This window comes from Nicrophorus vespilloides, unplaced genomic scaffold (assembly GCF_001412225.1).
Source record: "Nicrophorus vespilloides isolate i.1.1-1 unplaced genomic scaffold, Nicve_v1.0, whole genome shotgun sequence".
NCBI classification, from domain to species: Eukaryota; Metazoa; Arthropoda; class Insecta; order Coleoptera; family Silphidae; genus Nicrophorus; species Nicrophorus vespilloides.
Window position 1 is genome coordinate 1 of NW_017096921.1, and position 25,165 is coordinate 25,165.

A 25,165-nucleotide genomic window follows, 5' to 3' on the forward strand; every position below is an offset into this window, starting at 1 on the left:
CTTCTCAGGAATTCTAAAACGACCAAATACACCTCGCGATTCGCAGATGCCATCAGAAGAGGGATGGAGGTAGGCAGTGGGACTTTGAGAACTGTTACTTACTTGCTCACTGTAGTTGCTGTCACCAAATGTAAACACTCAATGTAAACAAAACACCAACATGGCCGAAAGCATAAATTTGAAAAGTATACGAATGGTTCCGAATTCATCCGATTCTTCTGTAAGTTAATTATACCAACCTAAAGGAAACAAAATAAAAGTGTCGAGCTTTGCCGTATCCCGTTGAACCCCCCTGCGCGCCGCGACGTCTCATCACTCATCACCACCCTTTCTTTGTTCTTATCCTCCTCTTCTTTTTTTTGTACTTTCTTCAGTCTACATAAACACATTCACTAGCAAATATTCTAAATATAATTGAACAATTCGACGCTTCCCATAGAAATCAGAAATTTCATTTAGAATTTTATTTATATAGTTTATATAGTTTATATAGTTTATATAGTTATATAGTTATACTCAAAACATTGTCATAGTGTAAAACGTACTTTCCTGTAGGTTTATATAATAAGTGATGATGTAATGAACGTTGCTCCATCTCACGGTGAAGACCCAAAGTCCATCTGTCAAAGTTAGCTGATCGTATTTGCATACAATCGCAAATTATGTTTTTCTAACAACACCTGTTTTGGTTGAGTGTTTGAGACGTGATGCGAAGAACAACGGACGAAACCGGCTCATCAAAATAAATAACTGTTCTTCATGATCTACCGTAAGTATAGGCATAGGCTCATACGTTCCTCCAGGGATTATTCCACCCCTGACTTTGACCTAATTTTCGTTTGGGGGCTACATTACAAATCAATAGTTGTAGTTTGTGTGTGTGTACATCACATAGACCACTCCTAGAAGAGGATGATGACTGAATTGCAGAATTTTATAAATAGAATTAAAAATCGATGTAATTCCGCGACAGCCGCCGCCTACTAATGCTCATCAAACCTCATTCTCTTCCAGTCAACAAGTGAAAATGGTCCGAGTAATATCTGTGCACCACTTCGCCAGCCAACATCAGGTCACCATCGAGCAGCCGACCGCAAGCACAGTAGCCCCACCAAATAGATTACTTCTGGCTCTATCCAGCCATTGCGTTGAGGTCAGAGATCTGAGAACTGAAGGGGATGTCTCATTCACATTTCCCACTGTCGATGAGGTTGCTCAGATCCATCATTGCATCAACGGTGAGTCTTCATTGAGATAATTCATAGATTCTCTGCAATGTTGGAGTTGTCGTTCTTTTCTCAGGGGATTACGTGGCCACGCTGGAGTCAAAATTCAACAGGCAGAATCGCGAGTTGAATTTCGTCCGGGTGTACGTGAACTGGGACAGCGTCGCGGCGCTCCAACAGTCCAAGATGAACCACAGCGGGGCGAGTCTTGGGCAGTCGGAGTGCGGAATGGTGCAGCCGATGAGGGCGAGGATTGCCGGTCGTGTTACCCCGACGACTAACCAATCGGAGCTGGGCAGTCTGGAGATGATCGAGATTCCGACTAAGAGGAATCCAGATAGAATCGCCGTTTGTCAGGTGCGATTAAATATTATTATTATTAATATGTCTTATTGGAATCTTGCTTTTTTTAGATATCGGGGAATTTGTTGATCCTCTCCGGGAAAAAGTTGACGGTGTACAAGTACGTGGTGAGGACGCACGATATATCGAAGCTCAAGTTCATAGACTTCGAGGATGCACAGTTCGGATTTCAGCTGAGCTTCGCTCCTTCGCATATGGCTATAGCCGAAAACTACGTGGCTTGTCTTAATGATAACAGTATGTTGCTCTTCCGGATCGTGTCTGGTGGGGGAAAAGAAGTCGAAGCAGTCGAGATGAACAATTCCACGGCGTTTAAATGTATGATACATTTAGTTTGTTGCGTTCTACTAAATTTAAGTTTCTCTTCCAGACGACGATGGTCCCATCGATTATAAGAAATTGCTGCGCGACGAAAGCCTGAATCTCACCAAAGACTTCACCGTGAATTTGCCGAGCATCATGAGGGAGAACAGCGCCGTCCATAGGCATAGCCCGTTCACCTACTGCGATCGCGAGTTGAAAGCTGAACTGATCTCGGAGAACAGGAGTAATTGCCTGGTGCGGACGGAGAGCCTGGTGCAGCTGAAACTGAGGCCGATTATGATAGAGAACGCGCAGAAGCAGATCTCCGAGGAGTTCAAGGATCTGGTGCTGAAGCCGCTGTATATAGACGAGGCTTTGAACAAGGCCGGGAACAAGTACAGCGATGAGACTGGATTGTGCAGCACGCACAGGGGTAACCTGCACAGCGTCGCCTGCGTGATCGCCACGCAGCAGGAGGGTTACTTGTATCATTTCAACGATAAGGGTGACTTCTCATCGGACAACTGCATCACCGTGTATCCGTTCACCGCTCCAGTCTACAAATTAGTGATGGAAGATTACTTCTTGCACGCTCTGACCGAGACCGGCTTGGAATCGTACACTTTACGCACTTGTCACAAGCTTTGCAGAAGTATCCAGATCATAGACGACACCAGTGTTGCGTGTCCTTGCATCGGAGAATCCGTCTGTCTGGTGGGTCTGCGTCCGTTCCTCTGCATCGAGAATATTCTTATAACTGATAGCCATTTGATCCTATTGGGAAACGGCGAAAGCTCTCCCACGCATTCCGTGGGCTCCAGCGGCAGTTCCACCACTTCCTATTGGTCCGTGCACATCCTTGAGCTTCCGTCGGCGCGCACCATCTTCCACGACATCTCCATCGTGGCTGACGCTCATCGCTTCTCTTCAGCGCAGACCTATCGACATTTAATGAGTGAAGCGCACATGATCCTCAGGTCTAGTCTGATCTTGAACAAGTGGACTAACGGTGGCGGCACCAGCGCCAAACCCAGACGTTCTGTCGAGGAAATCCGCGACGTCTACAAGACTTCGTGCGCTCTCCTCGCTGATCATTACATAATGTATAATAATAAGCGTAATGAAAATCGTCATAAAATTATTAAACCTACGTTTTATGCTGAAGGTCTTCCAATGAGGATGAATACCGGTTAGCCGTTCCCTATTACAAGATGGGATGCGTTAGTCCATCCGATGTGATCAAGCGTGTTAAGAAGATCCAGCATCAAACGAACATTTCCGTGAGTTGTATTCAATTTGATTTATTGTGTGATATCAATTTGATCAATGTTTGGAAAAAAGGAGGCCAAAGGTTTGATCCATTACCTGAAGGTGGTGCTCTTCGACACGAAGCTTAGTCCCGACCTGTTCGGTTCATCTTCGAAGCAGAACTTTGCCGAATCCGTGCTTGATCTGTTCGAGCGCTACAACTTCCGCGATCTACCGAACTTGATCCTCAAAGTGGGCATCTTGCGCGAGTTCGGAACGGATCGTCTCATCAATATTCTTAATACCGGAATTATTAGGTACTGATCTATACTCTATCGATCAATAACTAAATAATGATTTCATTTTGCCTTCGTTGTAGTCCCGACATTGATCAAACGGAAAAGATCGTGGCTTTGGTGGTGCTGTACAACTTGCGTGACAACTCGGCTAAAGCGCGTGAGCTTCTGCAAGAGATCAACACCGAGGACCTGAGGAAGGTCCTTTTGGAAAATTGGGAATTACTGTTCGAGAGTTTCGGCAGTCGTCGGGTGATCGGACTGTCCTTCTCCGAATTGGCGGTGATGCTGATGAACGTGAGGCCCGACCTTCTGGCCGAACTCCTCCTGGCTTACGTAAACGATAAACGCGTCATTACATTAGGGAAATTACTGAAAGTAAGTGCTCTTGAAACTAAATACTACACATTACAACAATTACACAAATGGATCTACGTGGTGTGTCCAATTGGAGCAATTACAAACAGTTTGACTCTTTTTATCAGGAGGTTTCCCTCCTAACCGGTAATCGATCACGGGGTCCTTCTGCCCTCTGCGATGTATGTATATAATATTCTCGTAGTTATGACTCTAGCACTGCGCTTTCCATACTTAGTTTCTGACAACCTGTGGATGATGCGAGTGAGTGAGCGTGTCTATAATATTTATGCAATCATCAGCCTTTTTCGGAAAGCACTCATAGGTTTCGAATGGAGAACGGTCACTACGGTCATCCGCTTAACTTTTGTCGTCCATCGTCGTATTGCATCAGTTTGTGTCATTGAAGTCATTGGTTTTAGGTGTTTCTGGAATATTTACCTTCGAGCATCGGCAACGATGCGAATCAAGGAAGTTTGGTGCTCCAGAAGACGCTCGAACTGCACTTTGCTCGATTCTTCCAGAAGTACGAGCTGTCCGAACTGTGCAAAGTCATCTACGATCGGCCCACGCACGACGCAATGAAGCTGCTCGTGCGCTCATATCTATCGCAACTGCAATTCCTGCAGATGCGACAAGCGAAGAGCATCGCGGTTCTCCACAACGATTCCAATTTGAATTGCGATCAAGATGTTAACAAGACGAAGAACAATAAAAAGGCGAAAGTCGTTTATCTGTTCTGGCAGCTCAGGCACGAGTATCTCAACTACATGCCACCCTTCAACGATGAATCCGCGACGAAATCCGCCGACGCTGATTTGATCCTGAAGAAGCTTCAGGCGCTCCTCTGCAGCCAGGCCATTCCCAATCAGGTCATCTTGGAGGTCAACACCTTCCTCACTCTTAACGAAGAGCTGCGCGGCAACGCCAGTCTCCAATCCATCATCATGACCGTGAACGACGGAGTTCTGTTCCTCGTCGATAATCATCCTCAATGTATCTTGCACTACGCCAAGGATAGATTCACGCGACCCGACGAGTGGAAGTTTCTGATCGCCTCCGTGCAAAGTCACATTTTGCATGCGTCCCACGCCGAAGAGGAGCACTCATTCTCCTACAAGAAGTTGCTGAAAGGTGGTTTAATATTTAAAATGTGTATTGCTGTTATTTATATATGTATTTTGTTGCTTAGATATATTAACGCACGTCGCTACCAACATGAACCTGGAGCATCTGATCCTGGTGTTCCCGCAGCACATGAACTACTCGACCAGTTACATGGAGAACAACGAGTTGAACATTGAGGAGGACAACGGCGAAAATTCGACTGACATTCTGAACGAGATTCAAGATTACGAACCGTACATCACACTGTGCAAGGAGACAATGCACGCAAATCAAATTAAGAAATTGATCACGGCCACCGGACAGCAGCTCCTCTGCACATTGAATCTCTAAGTATAATCCTCTTCTCTCTCTCTCTCTCTCTCTCTCTACAAACATATTTATACCTATACACACCATATATATATCTAATCCCCAACTCCTCTCTTAAATACCTTTTTTTATATATATATATGATTATGTAATGTAATACTCTAAATGTGATAGAAGAACCAAAAAAATCCAATTTTCCTTTTCCATTTCAAAGATTTTTTAAATGGCTGTTACCTGTTTTTGATAGTTTATATATTAAGAAGAAATATATACGAATCGCTTAATTCATTAGTTTAATTATTTAACTTTTCTATACTATTTGTGAATTCTTCTAGAAAACTTTTAAGATAGTTTCAAATATTTAAATGAATGTCATTTGATAGTTCTTATGTTGGTAGTAGTTTTGAAAATTTGAATATTTAAAAGAAATGTCCGTTGGTATTTCAAAATTTACCAAAGAAATTGAATATTGGTAAACCTGCTTGTAATCATTGCGCTATCGCCGGCGACCGCCGCCGCCATTTTGTTAAGTCATTCACGTTGCGCGAGTTAAGGTTAAGAAGCGAGGGTTATTTTATTTTATAAGAATTTGCATTTAAACTCGAGCTATAAAGGATGGCGCAGAGCAAACTGAACGATCTGGCCGGTAAATTCGGAAAGGGAGGTCCACCCGGTCTGGGAATTGGACTGAAACTGCTCGCAGTCGGCGGCGCCGCTGCTTACGGCGTCTCCCAGGCCATGTACACAGGTAATGAACCCGATGATTACGTAATGCAATTGCATTTGTTTATACGATCTTCTGTTGTTGTTGCTGCTGCTTCTGGGATCAACAGTTGACGGTGGTCACAGAGCCATCATGTTCAACCGTATCGGTGGCATCCAGAAGGAGATCTACACTGAAGGTCTTCACTTCCGTCTGCCCTGGTTCCAATACCCAATCATCTATGACATCCGCTCCAGGCCCAGGAAGATCTCCTCACCCACTGGATCCAAAGATCTGCAGATGGTCAACATCTCGTTGAGAGTGTTGTCCAGGCCTGACGCCATCCAACTGCCAAACATGTACAGGCAGTTGGGTCTCGATTATGATGAGAAGGTCCTTCCATCTATTTGCAACGAAGTACTGAAATCTGTTGTTGCCAAGTTCAACGCCGCCCAGTTGATCACCCAGAGACAGCAGGTATATTTCTGAAAGCAGCTGCTTTATATCAAATGATTATTGTTTGATTATTTGTTAGGTTTCTCTTCTGGTGCGTCGCGAATTGGTCGAGAGGGCGCGCGACTTCAACATCATCCTCGACGATGTCTCCATCACTGAATTGTCCTTCGGCAAGGAATACACCGCTGCCGTCGAAGCCAAGCAGGTGGCGCAGCAGGAGGCTCAGAGGGCCGCCTTCATCGTCGAGAAGGCCAAGCAGGAGAGGCAACAGAAAATCGTCCAAGCCGAGGGTGAAGCTGAGGCTGCGAAGATGTTGGGTGAAGCCATCAGCAGGAATCCTGGTTACTTGAAGTTGAGGAAAATCAGGGCGGCTCAGAACATTTCCAGAACGGTAATTATTGGGAGAAATATGAGTTGAGAATTAATAATAATAATAATTAATTACGTTTGGTTTTACACACGCAGATCGCCAACTCTCAGAACAAGGTCTACCTGAGCGGCAACAGTCTGATGTTGAACATCCAAGACAAAGAGTTCGACGACTCCTCCGATAAGTTGAAAAGTAAGAAGTGAACAAACACTCCTCTCGTCACATAGTTTGTAACAAAAAAAAAAAGACTCGTACGGCATTTTTTTTTCTGTCCGGTTTCATCTGGGGGCGGCGTTGTGGAGGAGGGAACGAGGGGGGGCGCGCGCGCGCCTCTGTAGCCCTTGAGGGTGATCACAGCAAGCTACGACCATTTAAGCCATTTCCGGTTTAGCTTTAGCGATCTTCACTCTCACTCATTACTCTCATCGAAAGGCGCCTTCCTCTCCTCTCCTTCCCCCGCAATTGGAAAAAAAACCAAATCGGAAAACCAAACAAACAAATTTAATAAAAAACACGTAGTTTTGTACATAATTTATAATATAATAATATTATTAAAATCGTTGGATGCATTTCGAATTGTGATCATTTTGTGGGAATGTATAATATAATTATATATATTATTATTAATAATGATGATGATGATGATAATAATAAAAGCCAATTGTTATTTTTATTATTTTATTTACTATTTCGTATTCTTACGAATCTTTTATTTCTCTCTCTCTCTATCATTAATATTACCATTACGTTTAAGCTGCTTCTTTCTTGTTTTCGTTAAATTAACAATTTTGATGATGGTTGTTGGTAAGTTTCTTGAAGAATTGTTTAGATTTAGTTGAAAGCTTTTGCAGGATTGGAGTAAGGAGATTGGAAGAGGTTCTAAAGGTGGAAACGACTTTCTTTTGCAGATGGTTACGGATCGACCACGATCTCCTCCGCCGAGGGTGGACAGAAACAAAGTGTCGCGTCTTCGGCCGCAGAAGCCGCTAACATGATTACAGGCAACGACAAATGATACATTTCGTTTCGTTGACAACTTTTGCATTTAATTCGTAATAGTTTTCTTGTGCACTCTCACTCATGTTACAACGCCTACAAGACTACTTGGTAGTATAGAACATAGTTATCACATATTATGACACCTACAAGGGAGAATTAAAGAAAAAGGGTCGCAATTCAATTTGGATCAATCTCGTGTGTCTTCTGTCTGTGTGTTCCATTTTTATTTTGATAAATAAACTCGCTGGAAATTTACTTCTTATTTTCGATTCAAGACTTCCCGTTCAATCAAAACAATATAAATATTTGATAATTTTCATGAAGAAAAACTTTAACTGAAAGTTAAAGAAAAAAAAAGAAACGAAAGATGGGAGAATCCAACAACCGTTCTAATTAAATCTATTATCACCACATCCGTTCCACCGGAAGGGCACTAAATCTTCTTTTGTTCTTGCCACGCCAGATTCGATTGTGTCGCGCGAGATGCGCTTTTGTTTTACTTTTCTTTTCTCTCTCTCTCCATCTTTTTCTTCTTCACGTCGCAGCTTCCATGTTTGCATCTTTTTCTTCTTGATCTGTAAATTCTAATTCGCCCGCCCTTCCCCTTCGAGTTCTTTGACAGGGCGCATCCCTAACCTACACGTGCCCTAGAAACCAACCCCTGAAACTGACCCGTTTTCCATCTCTCTCTCTCTCAACACACACACACCATGACAACCCGAGAACAAGATACGAATTGATCGGACGTTTCCGTCATAATCGAGTAAACTTGTATTTAAAAGAATTGGAATATTGGAAAAATAATTTACAAAGATTTAGTTTTGAATTGGGCGTTTGGTGATGATTGTGCGATATTAAAAGGGAGGATTAAAATTTGGTCCGGAGACGGATGCTGCGCCACCTCGGTTGTATCCGCCGAGGGAGGATAGAGATAGCGTCGCGACGCCCGAATCTATGGCAAGCAGAGAGGCAGGTCGCCCGTTGCTGCTACTGCTGATGCTGTGTCGTCCTCCTCCTCATCCTACTTCACCTCCTCATAATCATCATCCCGATGTTGTGCAGTTGTTCGGTGCCAATAAATCGAGTGCGACAGACAACATCAAACAAAACTTACAGTTAGTTAGTTTCACCTAACAAAACTGCAGAAAGAAGTTCAGTTTTATTATTTCAACAACTGCAATTACATTTTCTGTTCTCACGTCGTTGTCGTGATTTTTTTAAGTATGGTGAAGGATGTGCGGATGATGGGTGGAGCGCCGTCCGGTCGGGCCCAAAGCAGGACGAAGCTCTGATTAAAAATTAAACAAAAAAAAAAAAAAAAACAAAACATAGTTTTTCTTCAATCTGTGCGGATTGTGTGCGGTGAAGGGGAGGAGAGAAGTAGTGACCAACCATGTCGTGGGAATCGCTGAACTCACATCACGACTTCATCAGGTAGTTTGTATCTTTCGTCCTTCTCAATTAAACAAATGAAACAAAAGTCAATATTGATCTTCGAAACAGAAGCAAAAAATCGGCGATCATCAGATCAAGAGCAACAGATGAAAATCTCGATTTTCTTTTTATTTTCAACAACCCCCCCATCCTCCCCTCACTCATTTTCTCTTGACGTGTGTGTTTCCCTCATCTCCGTCGACGTGGAAACATAGGTGAGGTCAGTTCCCTATTTTTTTTTTGTTTCCTCCTCCTCCTCCTCTTACAATCCAATCCGATCCAATCACAAACCAAAAATTTCGTGCTCTTGTTTATTTGAAACAAATAAACAATAAGGATTCGCGATTTGCTTCTCTATTTTGTTTTCGTCGTGTTTCTATTTGAAATTTTTGTTTCTCGGGGGTGTGTCAAACGTTTTATAGGTCAAACCCAGATCGTGTCGAACGCCCTCGATTCCCAACCTTAAAAAAAAATAAACGACCGAAACCATCGGACAGTCACAGTCCTATCATCATCACCCGATTAAACTACTAAAAAAAAATGAAACAAAAGCGATACACAGAAACAAAACAACATTTGATTTTCATTAATTAAATCAAGAGTGTTAATAAATACATTATTGACATTTTACAAATAAAAGTTTTAAAAAGGAAAACAAAATATTTGTAATATTTGTATTTATAAAATAAATACAGACAATTATATTTAAAACGAAATAATTAATGAAAATATTAAGTTTAAGTGTATTTTTTGAAAGAATTGTCTCGTCTCTTTTAGTGTTTAATAAACATGAGTATATGCTATTCCATCGATATATTGGTTCCGACTTTAATGTGTTTCTCTTCTTCGGAAGGAGCTTTTATGGTTTTCTAAGAAAAAAAAACGTAATAAAAGAAAACGCGACCGAACGAACGAGAATAAATGTGTATAAATAAGAATGGTAAAACTACACTTATTGAAAAACTTCGTAATACTATTGGATTTTCCATAACAACAATACATTAGTTAATAGATATTTCCAATATATTCTGTATTGCTGCATTATTATTATTTGCTTTTTTTTCAATTAATTTGAAAATTGAAAAAATTATTTTAATTTACAATGAAATATTAACTAATTAATTAAAATAAGCCATATATTAATGATTTCTGTGCTGTTACCCGGCGCATCCACATAGGAAATAATCTAAGTAATTAAAGCAAGTTTGTTTAAGGCGTCTTAGTTGATTTGATCATAAGATGATTGTTGAAATTGAGTCGTTTTCAGTTGTTTGCTGTATGTTTTACAGTGGCGGCGTGAGCCATCAGCTGTCGGCGACGCGACTGCTGTCGTCTCCGGAGGGTTCACGGAATCCTCTGGACGGTGGCGTGAGCATCGGCGGGGCCGGCGCCATGGAGCACCACCAGTCGTGGACGTGGGGCGATTCATTCTCGAGCTTACATCGCGATACCGCCTACACAGAGGTGCGTAACCCGCGACCCGCCTATTTCACGTGGAGCTGCTTCCGCGGTTGCAGAGCTCGCATCCATCACAGCATCGCCAAGAGGAAAGTGGAACAGGGCGTGAAACTCTATAACCAGCACAAGCAGCAACAGGCGGTGCGCAAATGGAAGTCCGCCCTTAAAGCGATCCGAAAACGGGAGGACAAGTTCGAGCTGCTCGGCTATCTCTATCAGGCCTACATGGATTGGGGAAAATACAGGTACGAACGACATCTATCCAATATAAATAAAAGTTTGTTTGTTTTTTGTTGTTTTTGTTGAAGGGATGCGTTGGAGTTTGCCCATAAGCAGCTGTACATCTCGGAAGAGTTGGATAATCCGAACATGAGGGCGGAATCTTATTTGAATTTGGCGCGCGCCCACCAGAGACTCGGAGGTTTGGAAAGAGCACTGGCTTATGCCAGACACTCGCTGTACAACGATTGCGAGCAGTGCGCGACTGCCGGACACGTCCATCTCACAGTCGGCTCCGTCTATTTGGAGTTGGCTGGCTTCAACAAAGCCCTGGATAGCTTTCAGCACGCGCATCGCATAGCACAGGCCGTCCACGACAACGCACTCGAACTACAAGTAAGTATACAAATATATAATATATCCCGGCGCATCCACCAAAACTATACTTGCTTAAGGTGTACGTTGGGTTGTCGGAGCTATTCAGCAGGCTGCAGGACGCGGACAAAAGCGCGCGCTACGCATCGAAAGCGTACGATTTGTCAAGATCGTTGCAGTTAGGCGACCTCAACAGCAGACACCACAGAGCTGCCCTCCTGCAGATGGCTTCGGCACTAAGGAAACAGGGCGAACTGGGAGACGCGCACGACTACTGCTCGGTAAAAATAACATCAAACTCACCTTTTTGTTTCAATTTCAATTTGATTTGTTGGGTCAGGAGGCGACAAGGTTGGCATTAGTTTCCGGGGACCAGGCGACGTACGCCCGCAGCATACGCATCATGGGCGACATCTACAGAAAGAAACAAGATATCAATGTGAGTCTTTTTGCAACGTTATTTTTAGATACTACTCACATTTACCGGTAAACGTGCAAATCTAATTGCAGAAAGCCTTCCGGCAGTACGAGACGGCGATGGGTTCAGCTGCGGCGATGGGCGATCGCGTGATTCAAATGGAGTCGATGGATGGCGCTGCTAGATGTTTGGAGGCGTTACGGCTGCAGCACAAGATATGCAACTGTCGACCCTTGGAGTTCAACACTAGGCTTCTGGAGGTGGCCAGCTCCGTCGGCGCCAAAGTATTTCTGAAAAAAATAAATAAATGAACAAGAAATATGAATTACATTACGATATTTACAGCTTCTGGTGCGAACGATTCGCATGCGTTTATCGAAGATCTACCATAGCTTAGGCGACGAAGACCAGAAGCAGCATCACGAGAGAGTCGCGACGCGGCTTCAGCAGGACCTGGACCTCACCTGCGGCGGCTGCGGATCCCCCTACGGCATCGAAGGAGATTCACTGGAGGCGCTTCCGTGCGCTCACATTCTGCACGCCAGGTTAAAACAAAAACCTGAAAACAACAAAAACAAAAAAAAACAATTGATATTATATAAATTTCAGATGCGCCTACGATATTCTACGAAGGAACAAAAAGAAGAAACGCAGCTGCCCCGATTGCGACAAAGCGATGAACTCGAGGCTCTACCTCAACTGCAACGATTACAACAACACTTACAGCCCGGTCGCCCTCTCCGTCTGCTCCTCGGAAAGCCACTGCGAATCGCACCAGGCGACTAGTTCAGTTTAAACGCACCAAGTGAAGAGAGAAGAAAAAAAAAATCACACACTCACACAACACACCAATCAAATCACCAAATACTAATTTAATCATTTAAAATATAGCGGAAAACGCGAGAAACGGACGCAACGCCGCGTGGCGGATTTCCATGTAATTAGTTTTAGGTTTAGTTTAAAAGAAAAGATAATGATGAATATCTATTCTTTCTCTCTCTCTCTATTTCTTCCATCTTAAATGTATTGAATTAAACGAAAAAATCTAACTAATTAACTAAAGACATACTACTAATACTAATAACTTAGGGCTGCACCGAAAATTAATGACGAAGTAAACGAAACGTAACTTACTCGAGTAAATAATGATAAAATTCCTTTAGCGTTTAAGCACCACACAAAAGAGAAAAAAACACCAAAAAAATAAATTAAAATAAATGTATGTCAGCGTTGCGTCCCGCATCCCTCGTCGATTGGAAACGTCGATCGAAGACAACAAAAAAAAAACAATCTGAAACAATGAATTAGCGTTTAAAATTAAATTTAACAAAATTGAAACGGAGAGAAGAGAATAAAGAAAATTTGAAGAAGAAAACAACAAACACACACACACACAATTTACACTGTACATATAGAGAAAACAAAAAGAAGAGATTTTTAATTATTACACACAGCCCTTTTTTTCCCCAATTTCTTTATAGTCGGGTCTTCGTTAACGCTTTTAACATCAACGATGTTTCTTTTTTTTTTCATTTGTTTAAAATCAATTGTTTTCGTTTGACAACGATCTTATTATATGAAAACAAAAAACGGAATAAAAGAACATCGTCGATGTGCGAAGCACCCGTCGATTTGCGTGTATATTATATATAACAAATATATATTTGAGAGAGAAAAGAAAAACAAACAAAAGAAACACGTTTCGTGATGTCCACATGTTTGTTACCATGGTGATCTGTTCGTCAATCAATTGTTGCCCAATTTAAAACAAATTCTATCTACCTTATTGAAAACTATTGTTGAATATATTTATTGCGAATAGTCTATGTGGGGGAAGGGGATGGAGCGATGTAAAGAGGAAATTGTGACACGAAAATGATGGTTATTGAAGAAATATATATATACAAAGAAAATTTAAAATTATGAAAATAAAATGAGTATGTAAATAAACTAAAGCAGCGGACGAAAGTAAATTCGATAGATGTGATTGGTAGAGGAGAAAAGTGCAGAAAATTTCAATAAATTGAAATTTTATTTAAAATAAATGAAGATCAAGTTAGTTCTGCCGATTTCTCCATCTCTGATATTATTAATAATAATTGAAAGTTATACTAACTAACTAAAACGTAACAGTGCACTCTTTAAATTCGACACCTCGCTGTGAAGAAAACGAGAAATTATGAAAAAATAAATGAATGTAATAAAACAAAAGCACGATCTGCCGATTTCTAGAACAACCAATAAGGAAAACTCCAACAAAACAAAACACTCACAACACAAATGAAATATTATATATGACGATAGGGGAGAATAAACAAAAAATAAATGAAATGAAGTTGTTTGTTTCAATTCACCATGGAAACGAAAAGAATTTTCGTTTACTTCTATCGATGTCTGAAAAGTTTAAAACTAATTGATAATCTAAAACTAAACTAAATTCTGGTATCTGAAATTAGATTTAGTTCGTAGTTGGAAAAATCGAAAATTTAAAATTAGTTTCAAGGTGTGTTCACATAATCTGTGCGCAATCGATGCGGGATGCGAAATAGTTCAAATGATTAAGTAGTTCGTCCGGTTGCGGCGGCGAGGGGTTGTTTTTCCGTGCGCTTCGAGCAAAAGTTCGTTTTCTAGTTTACCGAAGATCTAAAACTCCCCGGCGAAATCCAATTTAAAAAAAAAACAAATGGAGCGAGTCGGGGAGCAGCGGATGAGAAGGAGCCGCAGGAGGAGATCTCGGCAGCAGGGTTTTCGCGTCCTAGTGAAATCGCTGACCATAGTCCTGGTGGTGACTGGAATCATGAGGAATCTGCTGAACAGATTCGAGCAGATAATGAACGCGGCCGAGGTGAAGGAGATCGATCTGCTCATCCATCAGACTGAAGGAACAGTCGACCACGACAACTACACCTACTACAGTCTACACGAGGAGGGTGCACTTAAGATCATCCTCGAAACGAAGTATACATATGCAACTGGAGTGTCGCGCGTGCATTGTTATTTGTATACGTGATGTTTTGCAGGAACGGCGACGCCGATCTGTACATCTCGTCCAGCAGGAGGCCGCAGTACTATCCGGAATCGTACGATTTCGCGTCCACCACGTGCGGCATGGACTTGGTGGAGGTGCCCGAAGATCTGCGAAGGCCGATTCTGGTGGGAGTGTACGGACATCCGGCGCACCGCAGGAGCGCCTTCACCTTATCCATGTACGTCAACTTCCGGCCGAACGAGACGTACCGGAAGTACAAGGCCAGTCGCATCGGATTTAAGGAGAAATTGAATTTCATCATACGAAACACGGCGATGTGGCGCGTCTTCGAACTGATCGAAGGGGTTTTCTTCATTATATAGGTGTACGTCGCCGCCTTTCGTTTAATGACCTCCATCATCCTGCAACTCACCTTCATACTCTCCTCTACCGGTTGCATAATGAGAATCTTCTAAACTACGAATCAAGTTATTAAACGAAAGGTGCGACGGCTCGGATCTAAACAAACACCAACCATGTACATATTATACATATATCTATATTATATAAAAACAAATTCGAAACGAGACTCACAGCCTACTAACATTAACCAATTCAAACAGTATTAAACATTTTACATCTACACCCAACAATAGATGATGCGCAGCCCAATCACAACACATAAAATTAACCCCTACATAGGCTCAACGTTGCCTTAACTCTAACATTATATCCAAACTAAACATAAACTTAAAAAATGTAATCTTAAGATTTAGTCCAATTCATATAACTACTAGAAATACAAATATAAACTTTCAAACTCGTGAAGATGAGATAATTTAATACTGAGAGTACAATTTACTAACAAAGATTTTTATACTACTCTAAATATTGTATACATCCTAAATTATTATATAAACTTTCAAAAAAAAAAATTATTAATCATTAAGATTTAGATTCCAATTTACAAAACTATTAAATATTAAGCTAAGCTCTGAAATAGTGGTAAACTTTAAACGACATTTATTATTACAGTCGTATCGAATAATAAAGATCTAGATATATATAAGATTTAGCATTAAGTGTAAGATGTATTGTAGTCCAATTGATAAATATATGAAATTGCAAAAGTTTAGTCTCAATCTGAATACGGTGCATAATTTAAGATTGTAGATCAATTAATTTAATAAATCTTTGGCCGCGCACCTAAATTACTATAATATATAAAGTGGAAGAACGCTATAATTATTACATTTTGGCATGTAAATCGGCGACTTTTGTAGTCTACGAATGTTGACGAAACTTTAAGAAAAAAAAGTCCATTTAAAATGATAATCACATAAGTTGCTCACAGCCCGTTGCACTCTCTTTTTTTTTAATATATATCTCTATTAGTTTAGACCTGATATCGTACCTTACCGATCGCTAAAACTTGTTTCAATCTTCGGAGCAAATCGAAAATATCGTTGATTTAAAGAGGGTTTTTTTTTTGGGGTTTGAATATAGGAGAAAGAGAGGAATTATTGATAAAAGTATACGTTACATGTTTTGGGAAAGACTTGGGATTCAGGGATTGAAGTTGTCTGAGATATCCTGCACCTTGGACATCTCGTTTTTGCGTTCCAAAACCTCCTTGACTTTCCACGTCAACGGAAACTTAGTTTTTCCGTCGCAAACGCCTTTATGATCGTCGGTGTTGAGCGCGAACAGCATCACTCCGCCGAAGTTGTTGTTTCTCACGTATTCGGTCTGAAAGTAGTTTAATTAGAATATTTCGGGGTGTTTTCGACCGATGGAAGAGTACTTTGTAGGTGATGCTTTGAAGATCGTCGTAGGAGACCCATTCGTGGTTGCGAGTGGCGTAAGGACTTCTGGTGTCCATGTCGAAGATGGGAGTGATCTTGTTCTTGGATAAAAACATGCAGACTTCGCTGTAGCTTGTAAAACCGTTCAGACCCAAATTACCGTAGCCGTGACACGGTGCCATGATGCCGTTATTCGCGGAGTTGATCAATCTGGAAAATTATTTTTGATAAATATGTAAAAATAAACAGAGATAGTTGAATACCTGAAGCTGTGTCCGTAGGTGGGAAGTCCGATGACCAACTTCTCTCTATCCAAACCCTTATGCAACCAGTAATGCGCCGAATAGTTGATGTTCATGGTGGCCAAATAGAGGAAGTCGTCGTCCCTTGCGTACAGCGGCGAGTTCATACCGGTGAACGGCGTTACTTTAGTGTAGAAATGGTAGTCGTACGACATCAGATTTACGAAATCCACGTAGCTTCATCATCGAACAAATCAAATATACTAGCTCAAATTGTAGTGAAATACTCACCGATTTATGTAGGAAACATCGTACGAGGTGTCGATTATGAAAATTGGAGCTCCAACCGCGACAGTCAATAGAAACCTATGCTTTTCCTGCCTATCGATTTCCTCGCGAATCTCATGAAGCAGTTGCGTGAAATGCATCCTCTCGGTCGAATTGTTCCCAGGGAATTCCCAATCCAAATCGACGCCATCGAACTTGAACTCCTTCATCAAGTCCAAAACGCTCTTAATGAATCTGCGAAACAAATAAAATTACTTTTAAATTGTTGTTTTTTTTTTTGCTTTTACTGTTTGCGATTGGCGTGATTCAGGACCATCTTGATGAATCCGTTCACGTCTCCGGCTCCGCCCACCGAAATGAGCACCTGAAGATCTGGATTCTCCAGTTTGAGATCGACGATGGCGCGACAATTCTTCGCTTGTTTCGGGTTCAAGTAGATGCTGTTGTTGCGAATGGTCGCGAACGCGATGTTGATGTGCGTACATAACGAGGCGTTCAGACCTTCCGGATATAATCTCAAGAAGATTTCCGCTTCGGCGGGAAGAGCGTAGTAACAGACGAGTTTAAATTCGGTGGCGGAAGGTGTGACGTTCTGCGGAACGTCCAAGTTGAAGTCTATGGTCCGATTGTAAGTGGTCTGATTGAAGCTGCTGTACTTCACGGCTCTCCGAATCCAGTGCTCCGGAATTCCTACAAAAACGCTTCGGTGTGTATAGAGTTGCCTAACATAAGTTTAAATGTTTACTCATTGTTCATACATACAATTTAAACTATTTAATGTTTTGATGCTTCAGATATGAATCGCAATTGAAATATTGTTTATCTGTTGCCATAACAATAAACAGATATTACTTACTTTTGAGTGATCTGTCGTGGGGATAGAGCAGTCCCTCGGAGTTGACATGCACAAACATGAGCCACAGTGTTGTGAGGAGCATCAGGCATGATGAGAGGGCGAACAGGATCCACTTGTTCCTCTCGAAGAAGCCCTTCCTGCTGCAGCAGCAGACACACACACGCAGAGAAACAAAGAAAGAAAGGGAAACAAGTTGAATGAGAGTGCATCAGTGCGACACTTTCGATCTAGTTGGCATTCACCTAGTCTTAGTAGGGTCAAGTAAAAGTGAATACCTGGCTTGAGGTACAGGGATATTCGCCCAATCAGCCATGCTGCGTCTCCACCTGCTGATATTCATTAAACACCCATCCAAACTATCAACAAAAACTATTTTTTTTGTTGTTATCGATTTCGAAAAACGCAACACACTCTTCTTCTGAACGAAGAATGACAGTTCCAGTTCTTTGTTGCCGCAGCGCACCCTGATGGTTCGCACCAGTATCAACTTTGCGATGATATACAGGGTGATCAACGCTATGAATTTGAACTAATTCATACTTAGTATTAAAATCCCGACAATCAAAATCTCGACTATATCGAAATCCCGACTACCATAAAAATGTTGTTATTGTAGAAATTCATAATAATAAAAGACACTGTCAGGATTATTTTATGGGATAATTCAATAAAATTCAATAACATTTTGTTGTATTCTATTTTATTTTCATTATTTTGTCTGTTTTTATTACACAAAGAGAAGTTCGTTTTTTTTGTTTGTTTTCGCTGCGTTTTCGCTTCTTCCTCCATTCATTCATTCGATTCTCTCCATCAAAGGTTTAATACTGAGTCCGGCCGAGGAGATTTTCGCGAGAGTAAAGAACCATTCGATGAGAAACTTAGACGTTTTCAATTAGATCGCTCGGAAATTTGAATAATCGCGCGCCCACAATCGCATCACCACTAATTGACAGCTGTCACCGATTGTTCAACAATAGCGATTTGAAACAAAGGAACAAGTTTGCAACATCACCGAATTGACAATTTATAATTGACAGCTGTCAATTCTGCATGTCAAAGATTTGAATTTGAATTCTGATTATTCGAATCCAATTGAACGTTTTCAAATTCAAATTCGATATTTCTTCTCTCACTCTCTCTCTCTTTCATTCACTCCTCGCGCAAAATATTTATATTATACATTTATATTTTTTTTTACATATATATTTTTATGGCACATTCATTTATTTGGATTTGTATGTATATATTCTTAAATATATTCATATATATATATTATATATAAAAAAAAAACAAAATAAAATGGGGGTTGGTATTGGGGGAAACGGAAATAAATACACGATCGAAGAGTACAATTATGACACCTGTCACTTTGACATTTAGGTGCGTCAACTAAATTAATAAATTATACACAAATAATAATAATAATAATAATATACTATGTACAGGAGAACTTAAAGTCTCGGTTACAGAAACGAAAAATAATTCTTACGTTTAAATATATATTAAAAACTATGTACAAAGATTCTTCTCTTTCTCTCTCTCTTTCTCTCTTTTAGCTTTCCTTTCCTCCTTAATAACTATATATATAAATACATATATAAAGAAGACATAATACACATTTTATATATAGTACTCAATTCAAAATTAGGCTATTCGTTTTACATTGAGTGATTCAGAGATGATGATGATAATAGTGACTGTTTGTTATTTTTATGTTGGCTACCAGTGTTTTGGCCGGAAATGCGCGATATAATGAAAAATGTACAAGGAAAATCAAGTAAGATGATGATGATAATAAATAGAAGCGGGTGGTTTTTCATTATTTCTTTTAACATACACACAATAACATGCACACTATATTTAAAACAACAACGAACGCACCCGAAATATCAAAAAAAATGAAACTAAAATCGTTCTTTTCTGTTGTTGTTTCTTCTTTTCTAGTTCTTTCATTTTCGCTGTCTCTCAATCTCTCTCTCTCGTTATTACTCTTACTTTTATTAATCTTTTGTTGTTCTTTACTCTTTCTTTTTTTCTTCTTAATTCTTCAGTTGCAGACGTGCTCCTCCTTCTTGTACCTGCAGATATCACAAACGACGTTACAGCACCACACGAATTTGCATTTGCATTTCTCTTCGACCTCGCGCACCCTCGTCTGGTAACCGCGACCGCAGCACAGAAGACGGCAACCGTCGATACCTTGACTCGTCCTGTTGCACAACCTGCCTCTGGTTCCCAGGATACTTAAACTAAAAACAAATAATAATAATAATTTAGAATGATAATTGAGTTATTTTCTTGCTAATTGATTACGTTTCGTTTTTCTCGCAGTAATCGGGTGAGTCGTCGAGGAAGACGAGATCGGTCTTGTTCGGTTTCTTCATTTCCGGACTGACGGCCCTCAGCTTTTTTCGTCGTCGTTCCACGAATTTCACGTGCGAGGCTCCTTCGTAGCTCTGGTAGAGGGCCTCGCTCACTTGACGTAACGGCGGCAATCGCCTCCAGCACACGCGGAGGCTGCACGAACCGGACATTCCGTGACACTTGCAGACGCGTTGCATCCTCGATCTGATGCTCTACAACAGTATCCACAAACTCAGTTCAGATTTTCTTTTTTTGTTATTGTTGCTTACTCTACGTCCTGCTTCGTTGTTATGGAGATTCATGAGTCCGAGTGCGGTGTTGGCGTCTTCGCGTACGTCGAGGAAGTCGCGACTGAACTTTTCCCCGAAACGGATGTCCTCCGAGCAGCCGCCCCATTGCCACGTGCGCGGTTTGCGCTGTCGCACGCGGTTGTCGCACGAGCACTCGTTGAGCTCACCTTTCGAACAAGCTCTTGTCACCGCGAAAGCGACGCTCGCCGCCGAAACCGCCGACAGATACGACGATTCACGACTTCCTAGTTACAAAACAACAAAAAAAAAACAACAGTTAGCAACGAACAAATGAGTAATGAATATAAACACTTCTTACTTATGGAGACGACGTTACCGAAAACGGAGCTGTTTTCCGGAAAAGAAGTGCAGTTCCATCGACTGTTACGAAACTGATATTGACACTCGTCGATCGCCATCTTCGCTCCATTCCCCAAAATCTAAACATACATACATATATCTTATTTATCAACTGTCAAAACTGACACAATGTCAAAATTACGTAATTCGTTAATTTTAACAAGAAGTAATTGAATGTTATAGGTTTTCACTTACCGGTAATATTTTATCGTTGAGCGTGCAGAGCTCTTTCTGTCGATCGTTCAGATACTCCAAGTTCTGGCAACGATCCTTGTGCGCCGCAGGTGTTAAATCCACGGAATTCGATATAGAATTCGTCAAGCCAAGTTGCCTGTAAACCAAAAAAAAAAATCATTGATTTTAAATTTTGCAAAATTTTAAAATTTATTTACACATTGACGACGGCATGACCCACCGGTGGGTCATTAATTATAAATAATAGTTTTGTTGCTATGTACGCCACTGATTTTGACTGAGAATAACCTCAAATATCTTAAGTCAATTACAAACTTCAAACGCCAATAGATTTCTTATACATATTTTAATAATTCTTGAAGCAATTTAAAACAATACGTGATATTGTGATATAATTTAGACATACTTTACAAATTAACTTGCGAAGCATATTTGAAATTTTCATTCAAGTAGAATTGAATGAAAATTTCAATATTTTTCCCACAATTGTTATAAATTGCTTCAATATCATTAAAAAATGTATAAGAAAAATTTAAACGTTTAAAGGTTATAATTGACGTAAGATATTTGACTTTTCACTCAGTCCATAGGCTTCCACGAAAAAATTTCTGGGGGCAGACAACCCGAAAAGCGCCGTCCTTAACGTGTTAATATATATATATCAATTTTTACAATTACATTTAAAGAAATAAAAAGGGAATAACTTGATGATGATGATATTAGTATTATCAAGATATCCGGTTACCATAGAAACATTATCATTATTTAAAGATGTACAAGTCAGCAGGTCATTCGAAAGTGTCAAATTGATATGTCAACGTCAGGTGAATGTCAGTGCGTTTTCGTCAACCTGTTGCGAAATTTCGGGGGATGAAAAAATAAAAGGGACAAAGGAGGACGGATCGGGCAGGACCATTGTTGCATTATATAAATATCGGATTACGGACGAAATCAACCCCGCAGACATGTACACACAGACACAAACAAAATACGTGCGTGCACGAGAGCGTGTGGGGGATGGATGGGGATGATGCGTTCGAGAGTTGTGTTGTGCACAGTTGTTAGGCACTAATTAAACATCGGGGTTTGTCCTGGGGCAGCCAATGATGGCATCCCTATGGGGTCTCCTCCACCTCCTCCACCTCCACCACCGAAACAAAAACAACAACCACTACCACCGCCATTCCACTCCATTGGCCTGCAGGAACACGGCCATTGTTTTTGGGGGGCAAAGCCCCATTGTATGGAACGTGCAATTGTTTTGTTTATGCAAAGGACTTTTCTCTCTCCCTCTCTCTCTCTTTTATATCCAACAACATCATTGATGGATGATAATGTATATATATAGAGAGAGAGTTTTCTCTCTCACTCATCATTGCACTCCAGCCTACTTCGGGCTGCAGGCAGCCGCCCCTTCGTTAATTGCATTCAACAACTAATCAACGTGTGCTTTGTAATGGCCAATCTTGCGCACTCGTCCATTAAAATGGCGGAACCCTCTCCTCTCTCTCACTCTTCCGGTTTCCACCCTTTCTCTCTCTCTCTCTCTATTATCAACATCATCATCATCATGATCATCGCACTCGTAATTAGTCCCAGGCGGTTTTCCCATTCTTTCGACCAACCAAACCACCCCACATCGCCGAGGAACATAGAGAAGAAGAAGAAAAAAAAACACAAACGAGTCGAACCCCAGCATAGTTCCGCGTCGTCATCGAGAAATAGGACCCCCGGGGGATACCACCCCCATGCCCCTTCTCTCATACGGAAACCGTTATTAATTCCTTCTGCTTAAATAAACCGCCTAACGAAATGCAAATATATAATCAATTACGCCCAATAAACGCTCAGCTAATTCGAGTCAGCTCACCTAATTGGACGTCGTCGTCGAATGACAGATGAGAAGAGATTGGCGGCGGCGGCAGCGTCGTGTGCGTCAGAGCCCGAAGATGTAATAAATTCGTCGGATTGATTGCGTATAAGAAATGCAATCTGCTTGAAGACGTTTTTTTTTCTTCTTCTGCTTCCTCCCGTTTTATATGGGGAGAGAAAACGTATAGACTGGAGGAAGAAAGGAGAGTTTATTCTATAAATACGGGATGTTATGGGCAGGCGATAAAAGTCGCGCCGCTGCGTGCGGAGGGGCCGCCTAAAAGGATCAAGAATGTCGGTGGTGGCTGAGGGTTGTTGCCCACCCTCTTGTACTTTATCTACATTCGTTTAGTTTACTCGAAGATTCAAGATTCGAGCGAAAAAATAAAACAAAGTATATCGTTTTTTCGGCACTCAGACTAGCAATAATTCCGTCTGACTTTCGTCGAGACGAAATTATTGCACGCGAAGGGCACATTAAAACGCCCTTCCTCCGTCCCTCCGCTTGCGTTCTGGCCCTTGTGGGACACGTGTAAACGAAAGCGAAAACGCATCGAAAACGACGAAGACCAAAAGAGAGGAATAAATAAAACAGAAGACAATCGATACCAGTTCGATTCAAGGTCAAGTGTGTTTACGGTGCGGCGGCTTCTGTTTCGTGTCGGCTCACTTGCTACACATGAGTTGGCGATGGTTCATATTCACAAATGACACATGTCAAATTAAAACCGAAATATGAAGTACTTGAAGATTCGTTCATTTCTATTCAATGAAATACATATATTTCTTTTTTTTTTGGGAATTTTTGTTCTTTCGTGTTTCATTGAGTCTCATCTGCGAAGGTGGTGGTGAAAATAAAAAGAGAATCTGTTGTCTATTAAAGAGCGACGCATGGCGGCGGTGCACAATATCCTGTGTATAGTTTATAGTAGGCACTTTGGCCCCGTTCGTTCGTTAAACTTATGGAAGTCATAATATATTTATATACTGTTGATATTTATTTTCTTGTTGCCTTTTGAAAATCGTAAAATCTCTCTTTCTTCTCTCCTCGTTCACCTCCTCTTCTCCTCCTCCTCCACCTCCTCCACAGCCGTCTCTCCATCATACTCCGAGGTTACTCTAAATATTAAAATACTCATACAAACAACAACACATAAGCCATAATACAACAAGAAAAAGCAGAAAGTTCTGAAGGAGCACATTTTTTTTCCAAATAAAACACACAATAGTAAATAAATAAGAAGAAATTGATTTTGAGATAATGAAAAAGACCTATTGTTGTTGTTTCATAACCATGGTAACCACCATTTTTTTCAAAAGAGGAGGAGGTTGATGAGAAGAAAAAAAACTTTTGATGTTGTTTTTTTGATAACCATGGAGACCGTCGTTATTCAATATGATGCTAGTGAGTAATATAATATATATGAATTCATAATTCCAAGTCCATTCAGCTTCATGTTCCCTCCTTGTCCTCTTCCTCGTTTTCTCTTCTTCTCCTTCTTGTCCTTTCTGTTGTTGTTGTTGTTGTTGTTGAAGTGCTGCAGACTGATGATGAAGACGGCGACGTTGGTTGTAGTTGTCGAGGAGGCGGAGAAGCACGTCGAAACCGTCGTTCCACGAACGTAACCTCTCTCTCCCTTCTGTTCTTCTTATTTTTTTTTTTAAATTCTTTTTCGCATTATTATTTTATTAATAGCCCGGTCTGCTCAATAATATCCGGTTATTAAAACGCTCCACGTCTTTCGCTCTTTCAAAACGTTCTTCGTTCTCTAGTTACCTGCGCGTCCGCCAAAAAACAAAAACAACCAGCAAAACCATTGATTGACAGCACCTGTCATCATCTTATCCTAGTCAAATTTTTATGCAATCGCGAACTGACTGTCAAAATTGTTGACAGCTGGTGTCATCGTGTTACGTTATATCGTCCAAATCACAAAACATAACTGTCAACGTTACTACAAATTTATATTTTTTTTTGTCCTCCAAGAGCAGTTATTAATTGTATATATGTGTTCTTGTCGTCGTTTTCGTTTTTTTTTTTTCGTTCTGGCTTAATATTCATTAAACTGTCCTCCAGTTAAGTGGCATTACAAAGAAGATGAAGAACGGTTTCTTTGTGAAGGGGATCCGGTAATGCTCTCCGATATAAATCAAACCGATTTTGACGTGCGACATGTGCACTGTAGAAGTAGTAGTGAGCGAGTAAACCGTCGTCGTCTTCAGCGTCGTCAGGAAGAAGCACTTTCGACGACGAAGGGCTCCT

At 40.9% G+C, this 25,165-nt stretch overlaps 6 protein-coding genes across 11 annotated transcripts; 4 read left to right on the top strand and 2 right to left on the bottom strand.

Moving 5' to 3' along the window:
• The first annotated feature begins 585 nt into the window (after positions 1-585).
• Positions 586-5,438, top strand: LOC108558481 (Hermansky-Pudlak syndrome 3 protein homolog). 2 transcript variants are annotated; one of them, XM_017915396.1, is made up of 11 exons: positions 586-769; positions 1,015-1,238; positions 1,303-1,583; positions 1,640-1,907; positions 1,960-2,995; positions 3,058-3,172; positions 3,234-3,457; positions 3,520-3,814; positions 3,922-3,975; positions 4,216-4,927; positions 4,986-5,438. In XM_017915396.1, exons 2-11 carry the CDS (start codon positions 1,028-1,030, stop codon positions 5,249-5,251), a joined length of 3,462 nt encoding a protein of 1,153 aa, XP_017770885.1. In that variant the 5' UTR covers positions 586-769; positions 1,015-1,027; the 3' UTR covers positions 5,252-5,438. The 2 variants fall into 2 exon arrangements, with proteins under 2 accessions (XP_017770885.1, XP_017770886.1); XM_017915397.1 differs by lacking the exon at positions 3,922-3,975.
• Positions 5,439-5,723: 285 nt separating this feature from the next.
• On the top strand, positions 5,724-7,919 carry LOC108558480 (prohibitin-2). The gene is made up of 5 exons (XM_017915395.1): positions 5,724-5,978; positions 6,064-6,410; positions 6,469-6,780; positions 6,855-6,951; positions 7,668-7,919. The coding sequence occupies exons 1-5, from the start codon at positions 5,846-5,848 to the stop codon at positions 7,772-7,774; spliced, it is 996 nt and encodes a 331-aa protein (XP_017770884.1). The 5' UTR covers positions 5,724-5,845; the 3' UTR covers positions 7,775-7,919.
• Positions 7,920-8,097: 178 nt separating this feature from the next.
• Positions 8,098-12,949, top strand: LOC108558479 (43 kDa receptor-associated protein of the synapse homolog). Of its 2 annotated transcripts, none has more exons than XM_017915394.1 (8): positions 8,098-9,192; positions 10,482-10,895; positions 10,959-11,265; positions 11,325-11,525; positions 11,585-11,683; positions 11,755-11,946; positions 12,008-12,207; positions 12,272-12,949. In XM_017915394.1, the coding sequence occupies exons 1-8, from the start codon at positions 9,152-9,154 to the stop codon at positions 12,456-12,458; spliced, it is 1,641 nt and encodes a 546-aa protein (XP_017770883.1). In that variant the 5' UTR covers positions 8,098-9,151; the 3' UTR covers positions 12,459-12,949. The 2 variants fall into 2 exon arrangements, with proteins under 2 accessions (XP_017770883.1, XP_017770882.1); XM_017915393.1 differs by having other exon boundaries at positions 8,099-9,195.
• A 1,201-nt stretch (positions 12,950-14,150) lies between these two features.
• On the top strand, positions 14,151-15,219 carry LOC108558476 (UPF0669 protein v1g209471-like). Its single transcript, XM_017915386.1, has 2 exons — positions 14,151-14,620; positions 14,683-15,219. The coding sequence occupies exons 1-2, from the start codon at positions 14,346-14,348 to the stop codon at positions 15,011-15,013; spliced, it is 606 nt and encodes a 201-aa protein (XP_017770875.1). The 5' UTR covers positions 14,151-14,345; the 3' UTR covers positions 15,014-15,219.
• A 414-nt stretch (positions 15,220-15,633) lies between these two features.
• On the bottom strand, positions 15,634-18,267 carry LOC108558477 (chitinase-3-like protein 2). Of its 4 annotated transcripts, none has more exons than XM_017915388.1 (7): positions 18,064-18,267; positions 17,822-17,958; positions 17,253-17,655; positions 16,969-17,199; positions 16,699-16,914; positions 16,435-16,645; positions 15,634-16,379 (listed from the first exon to the last, which is right to left on the bottom strand). In XM_017915388.1, exons 1-7 carry the CDS (start codon positions 18,159-18,161, stop codon positions 16,197-16,199), a joined length of 1,479 nt encoding a protein of 492 aa, XP_017770877.1. In that variant the 5' UTR covers positions 18,162-18,267; the 3' UTR covers positions 15,634-16,196. The 4 variants fall into 4 exon arrangements, with proteins under 4 accessions (XP_017770877.1, XP_017770876.1, XP_017770880.1 ...); XM_017915387.1 differs by having other exon boundaries at positions 17,822-17,961; XM_017915391.1 differs by having other exon boundaries at positions 18,097-18,266.
• Positions 18,268-19,393: 1,126 nt separating this feature from the next.
• Positions 19,394-21,166, bottom strand: LOC108558478 (protein Wnt-4-like; the record flags this gene model as incomplete). The annotated part of the gene is given in 5 exon segments (XM_017915392.1): positions 19,394-20,070; positions 20,135-20,397; positions 20,455-20,720; positions 20,795-20,915; positions 21,031-21,166. Coding segments are annotated over 5 exon segments (988 nt in total), but the record flags the coding sequence as incomplete, so codon positions are not given.
• Positions 21,167-25,165: the final 3,999 nt, after the last annotated feature.

What these genes read in the sequence shown, in the direction of transcription:
- LOC108558477 (XM_017915387.1), bottom strand. Translation starts at nt 18,161, where the DNA reads ATGAATATCAGCAGGTGGAGACGCAGCATGGCTGATTGGGCGAATATC. An exon ending in CTTGACCCTACTAAGACTAG is followed by an intron (nt 17,962 to 18,063) that starts GTGAATGCCAAC and finishes CTGCTGCTGCAG; the next exon opens with CAGGAAGGGCTTCTTCGAGA. An exon ending in TTCAAAGCATCACCTACAAA is followed by an intron (nt 16,380 to 16,434) that starts GTACTCTTCCAT and finishes AACTACTTTCAG; the next exon opens with ACCGAATACGTGAGAAACAA.
- LOC108558476 (XM_017915386.1), top strand. Translation starts at nt 14,346, where the DNA reads ATGGAGCGAGTCGGGGAGCAGCGGATGAGAAGGAGCCGCAGGAGGAGA. An exon ending in AAGATCATCCTCGAAACGAA is followed by an intron (nt 14,621 to 14,682) that starts GTATACATATGC and finishes GATGTTTTGCAG; the next exon opens with GAACGGCGACGCCGATCTGT.
- LOC108558481 (XM_017915396.1), top strand. Translation starts at nt 1,028, where the DNA reads ATGGTCCGAGTAATATCTGTGCACCACTTCGCCAGCCAACATCAGGTC. An exon ending in ATAGAATCGCCGTTTGTCAG is followed by an intron (nt 1,584 to 1,639) that starts GTGCGATTAAAT and finishes TGCTTTTTTTAG; the next exon opens with ATATCGGGGAATTTGTTGAT. An exon ending in CTACAAGAAGTTGCTGAAAG is followed by an intron (nt 4,928 to 4,985) that starts GTGGTTTAATAT and finishes TTTGTTGCTTAG; the next exon opens with ATATATTAACGCACGTCGCT.
- LOC108558479 (XM_017915393.1), top strand. Translation starts at nt 9,152, where the DNA reads ATGTCGTGGGAATCGCTGAACTCACATCACGACTTCATCAGGTA. An exon ending in CATCACGACTTCATCAGGTA is followed by an intron (nt 9,196 to 10,481) that starts GTTTGTATCTTT and finishes TATGTTTTACAG; the next exon opens with TGGCGGCGTGAGCCATCAGC. An exon ending in ACAACGCACTCGAACTACAA is followed by an intron (nt 11,266 to 11,324) that starts GTAAGTATACAA and finishes TACTTGCTTAAG; the next exon opens with GTGTACGTTGGGTTGTCGGA.
- LOC108558480 (XM_017915395.1), top strand. Translation starts at nt 5,846, where the DNA reads ATGGCGCAGAGCAAACTGAACGATCTGGCCGGTAAATTCGGAAAGGGA. An exon ending in CTCCCAGGCCATGTACACAG is followed by an intron (nt 5,979 to 6,063) that starts GTAATGAACCCG and finishes TGGGATCAACAG; the next exon opens with TTGACGGTGGTCACAGAGCC. An exon ending in TGATCACCCAGAGACAGCAG is followed by an intron (nt 6,411 to 6,468) that starts GTATATTTCTGA and finishes ATTATTTGTTAG; the next exon opens with GTTTCTCTTCTGGTGCGTCG.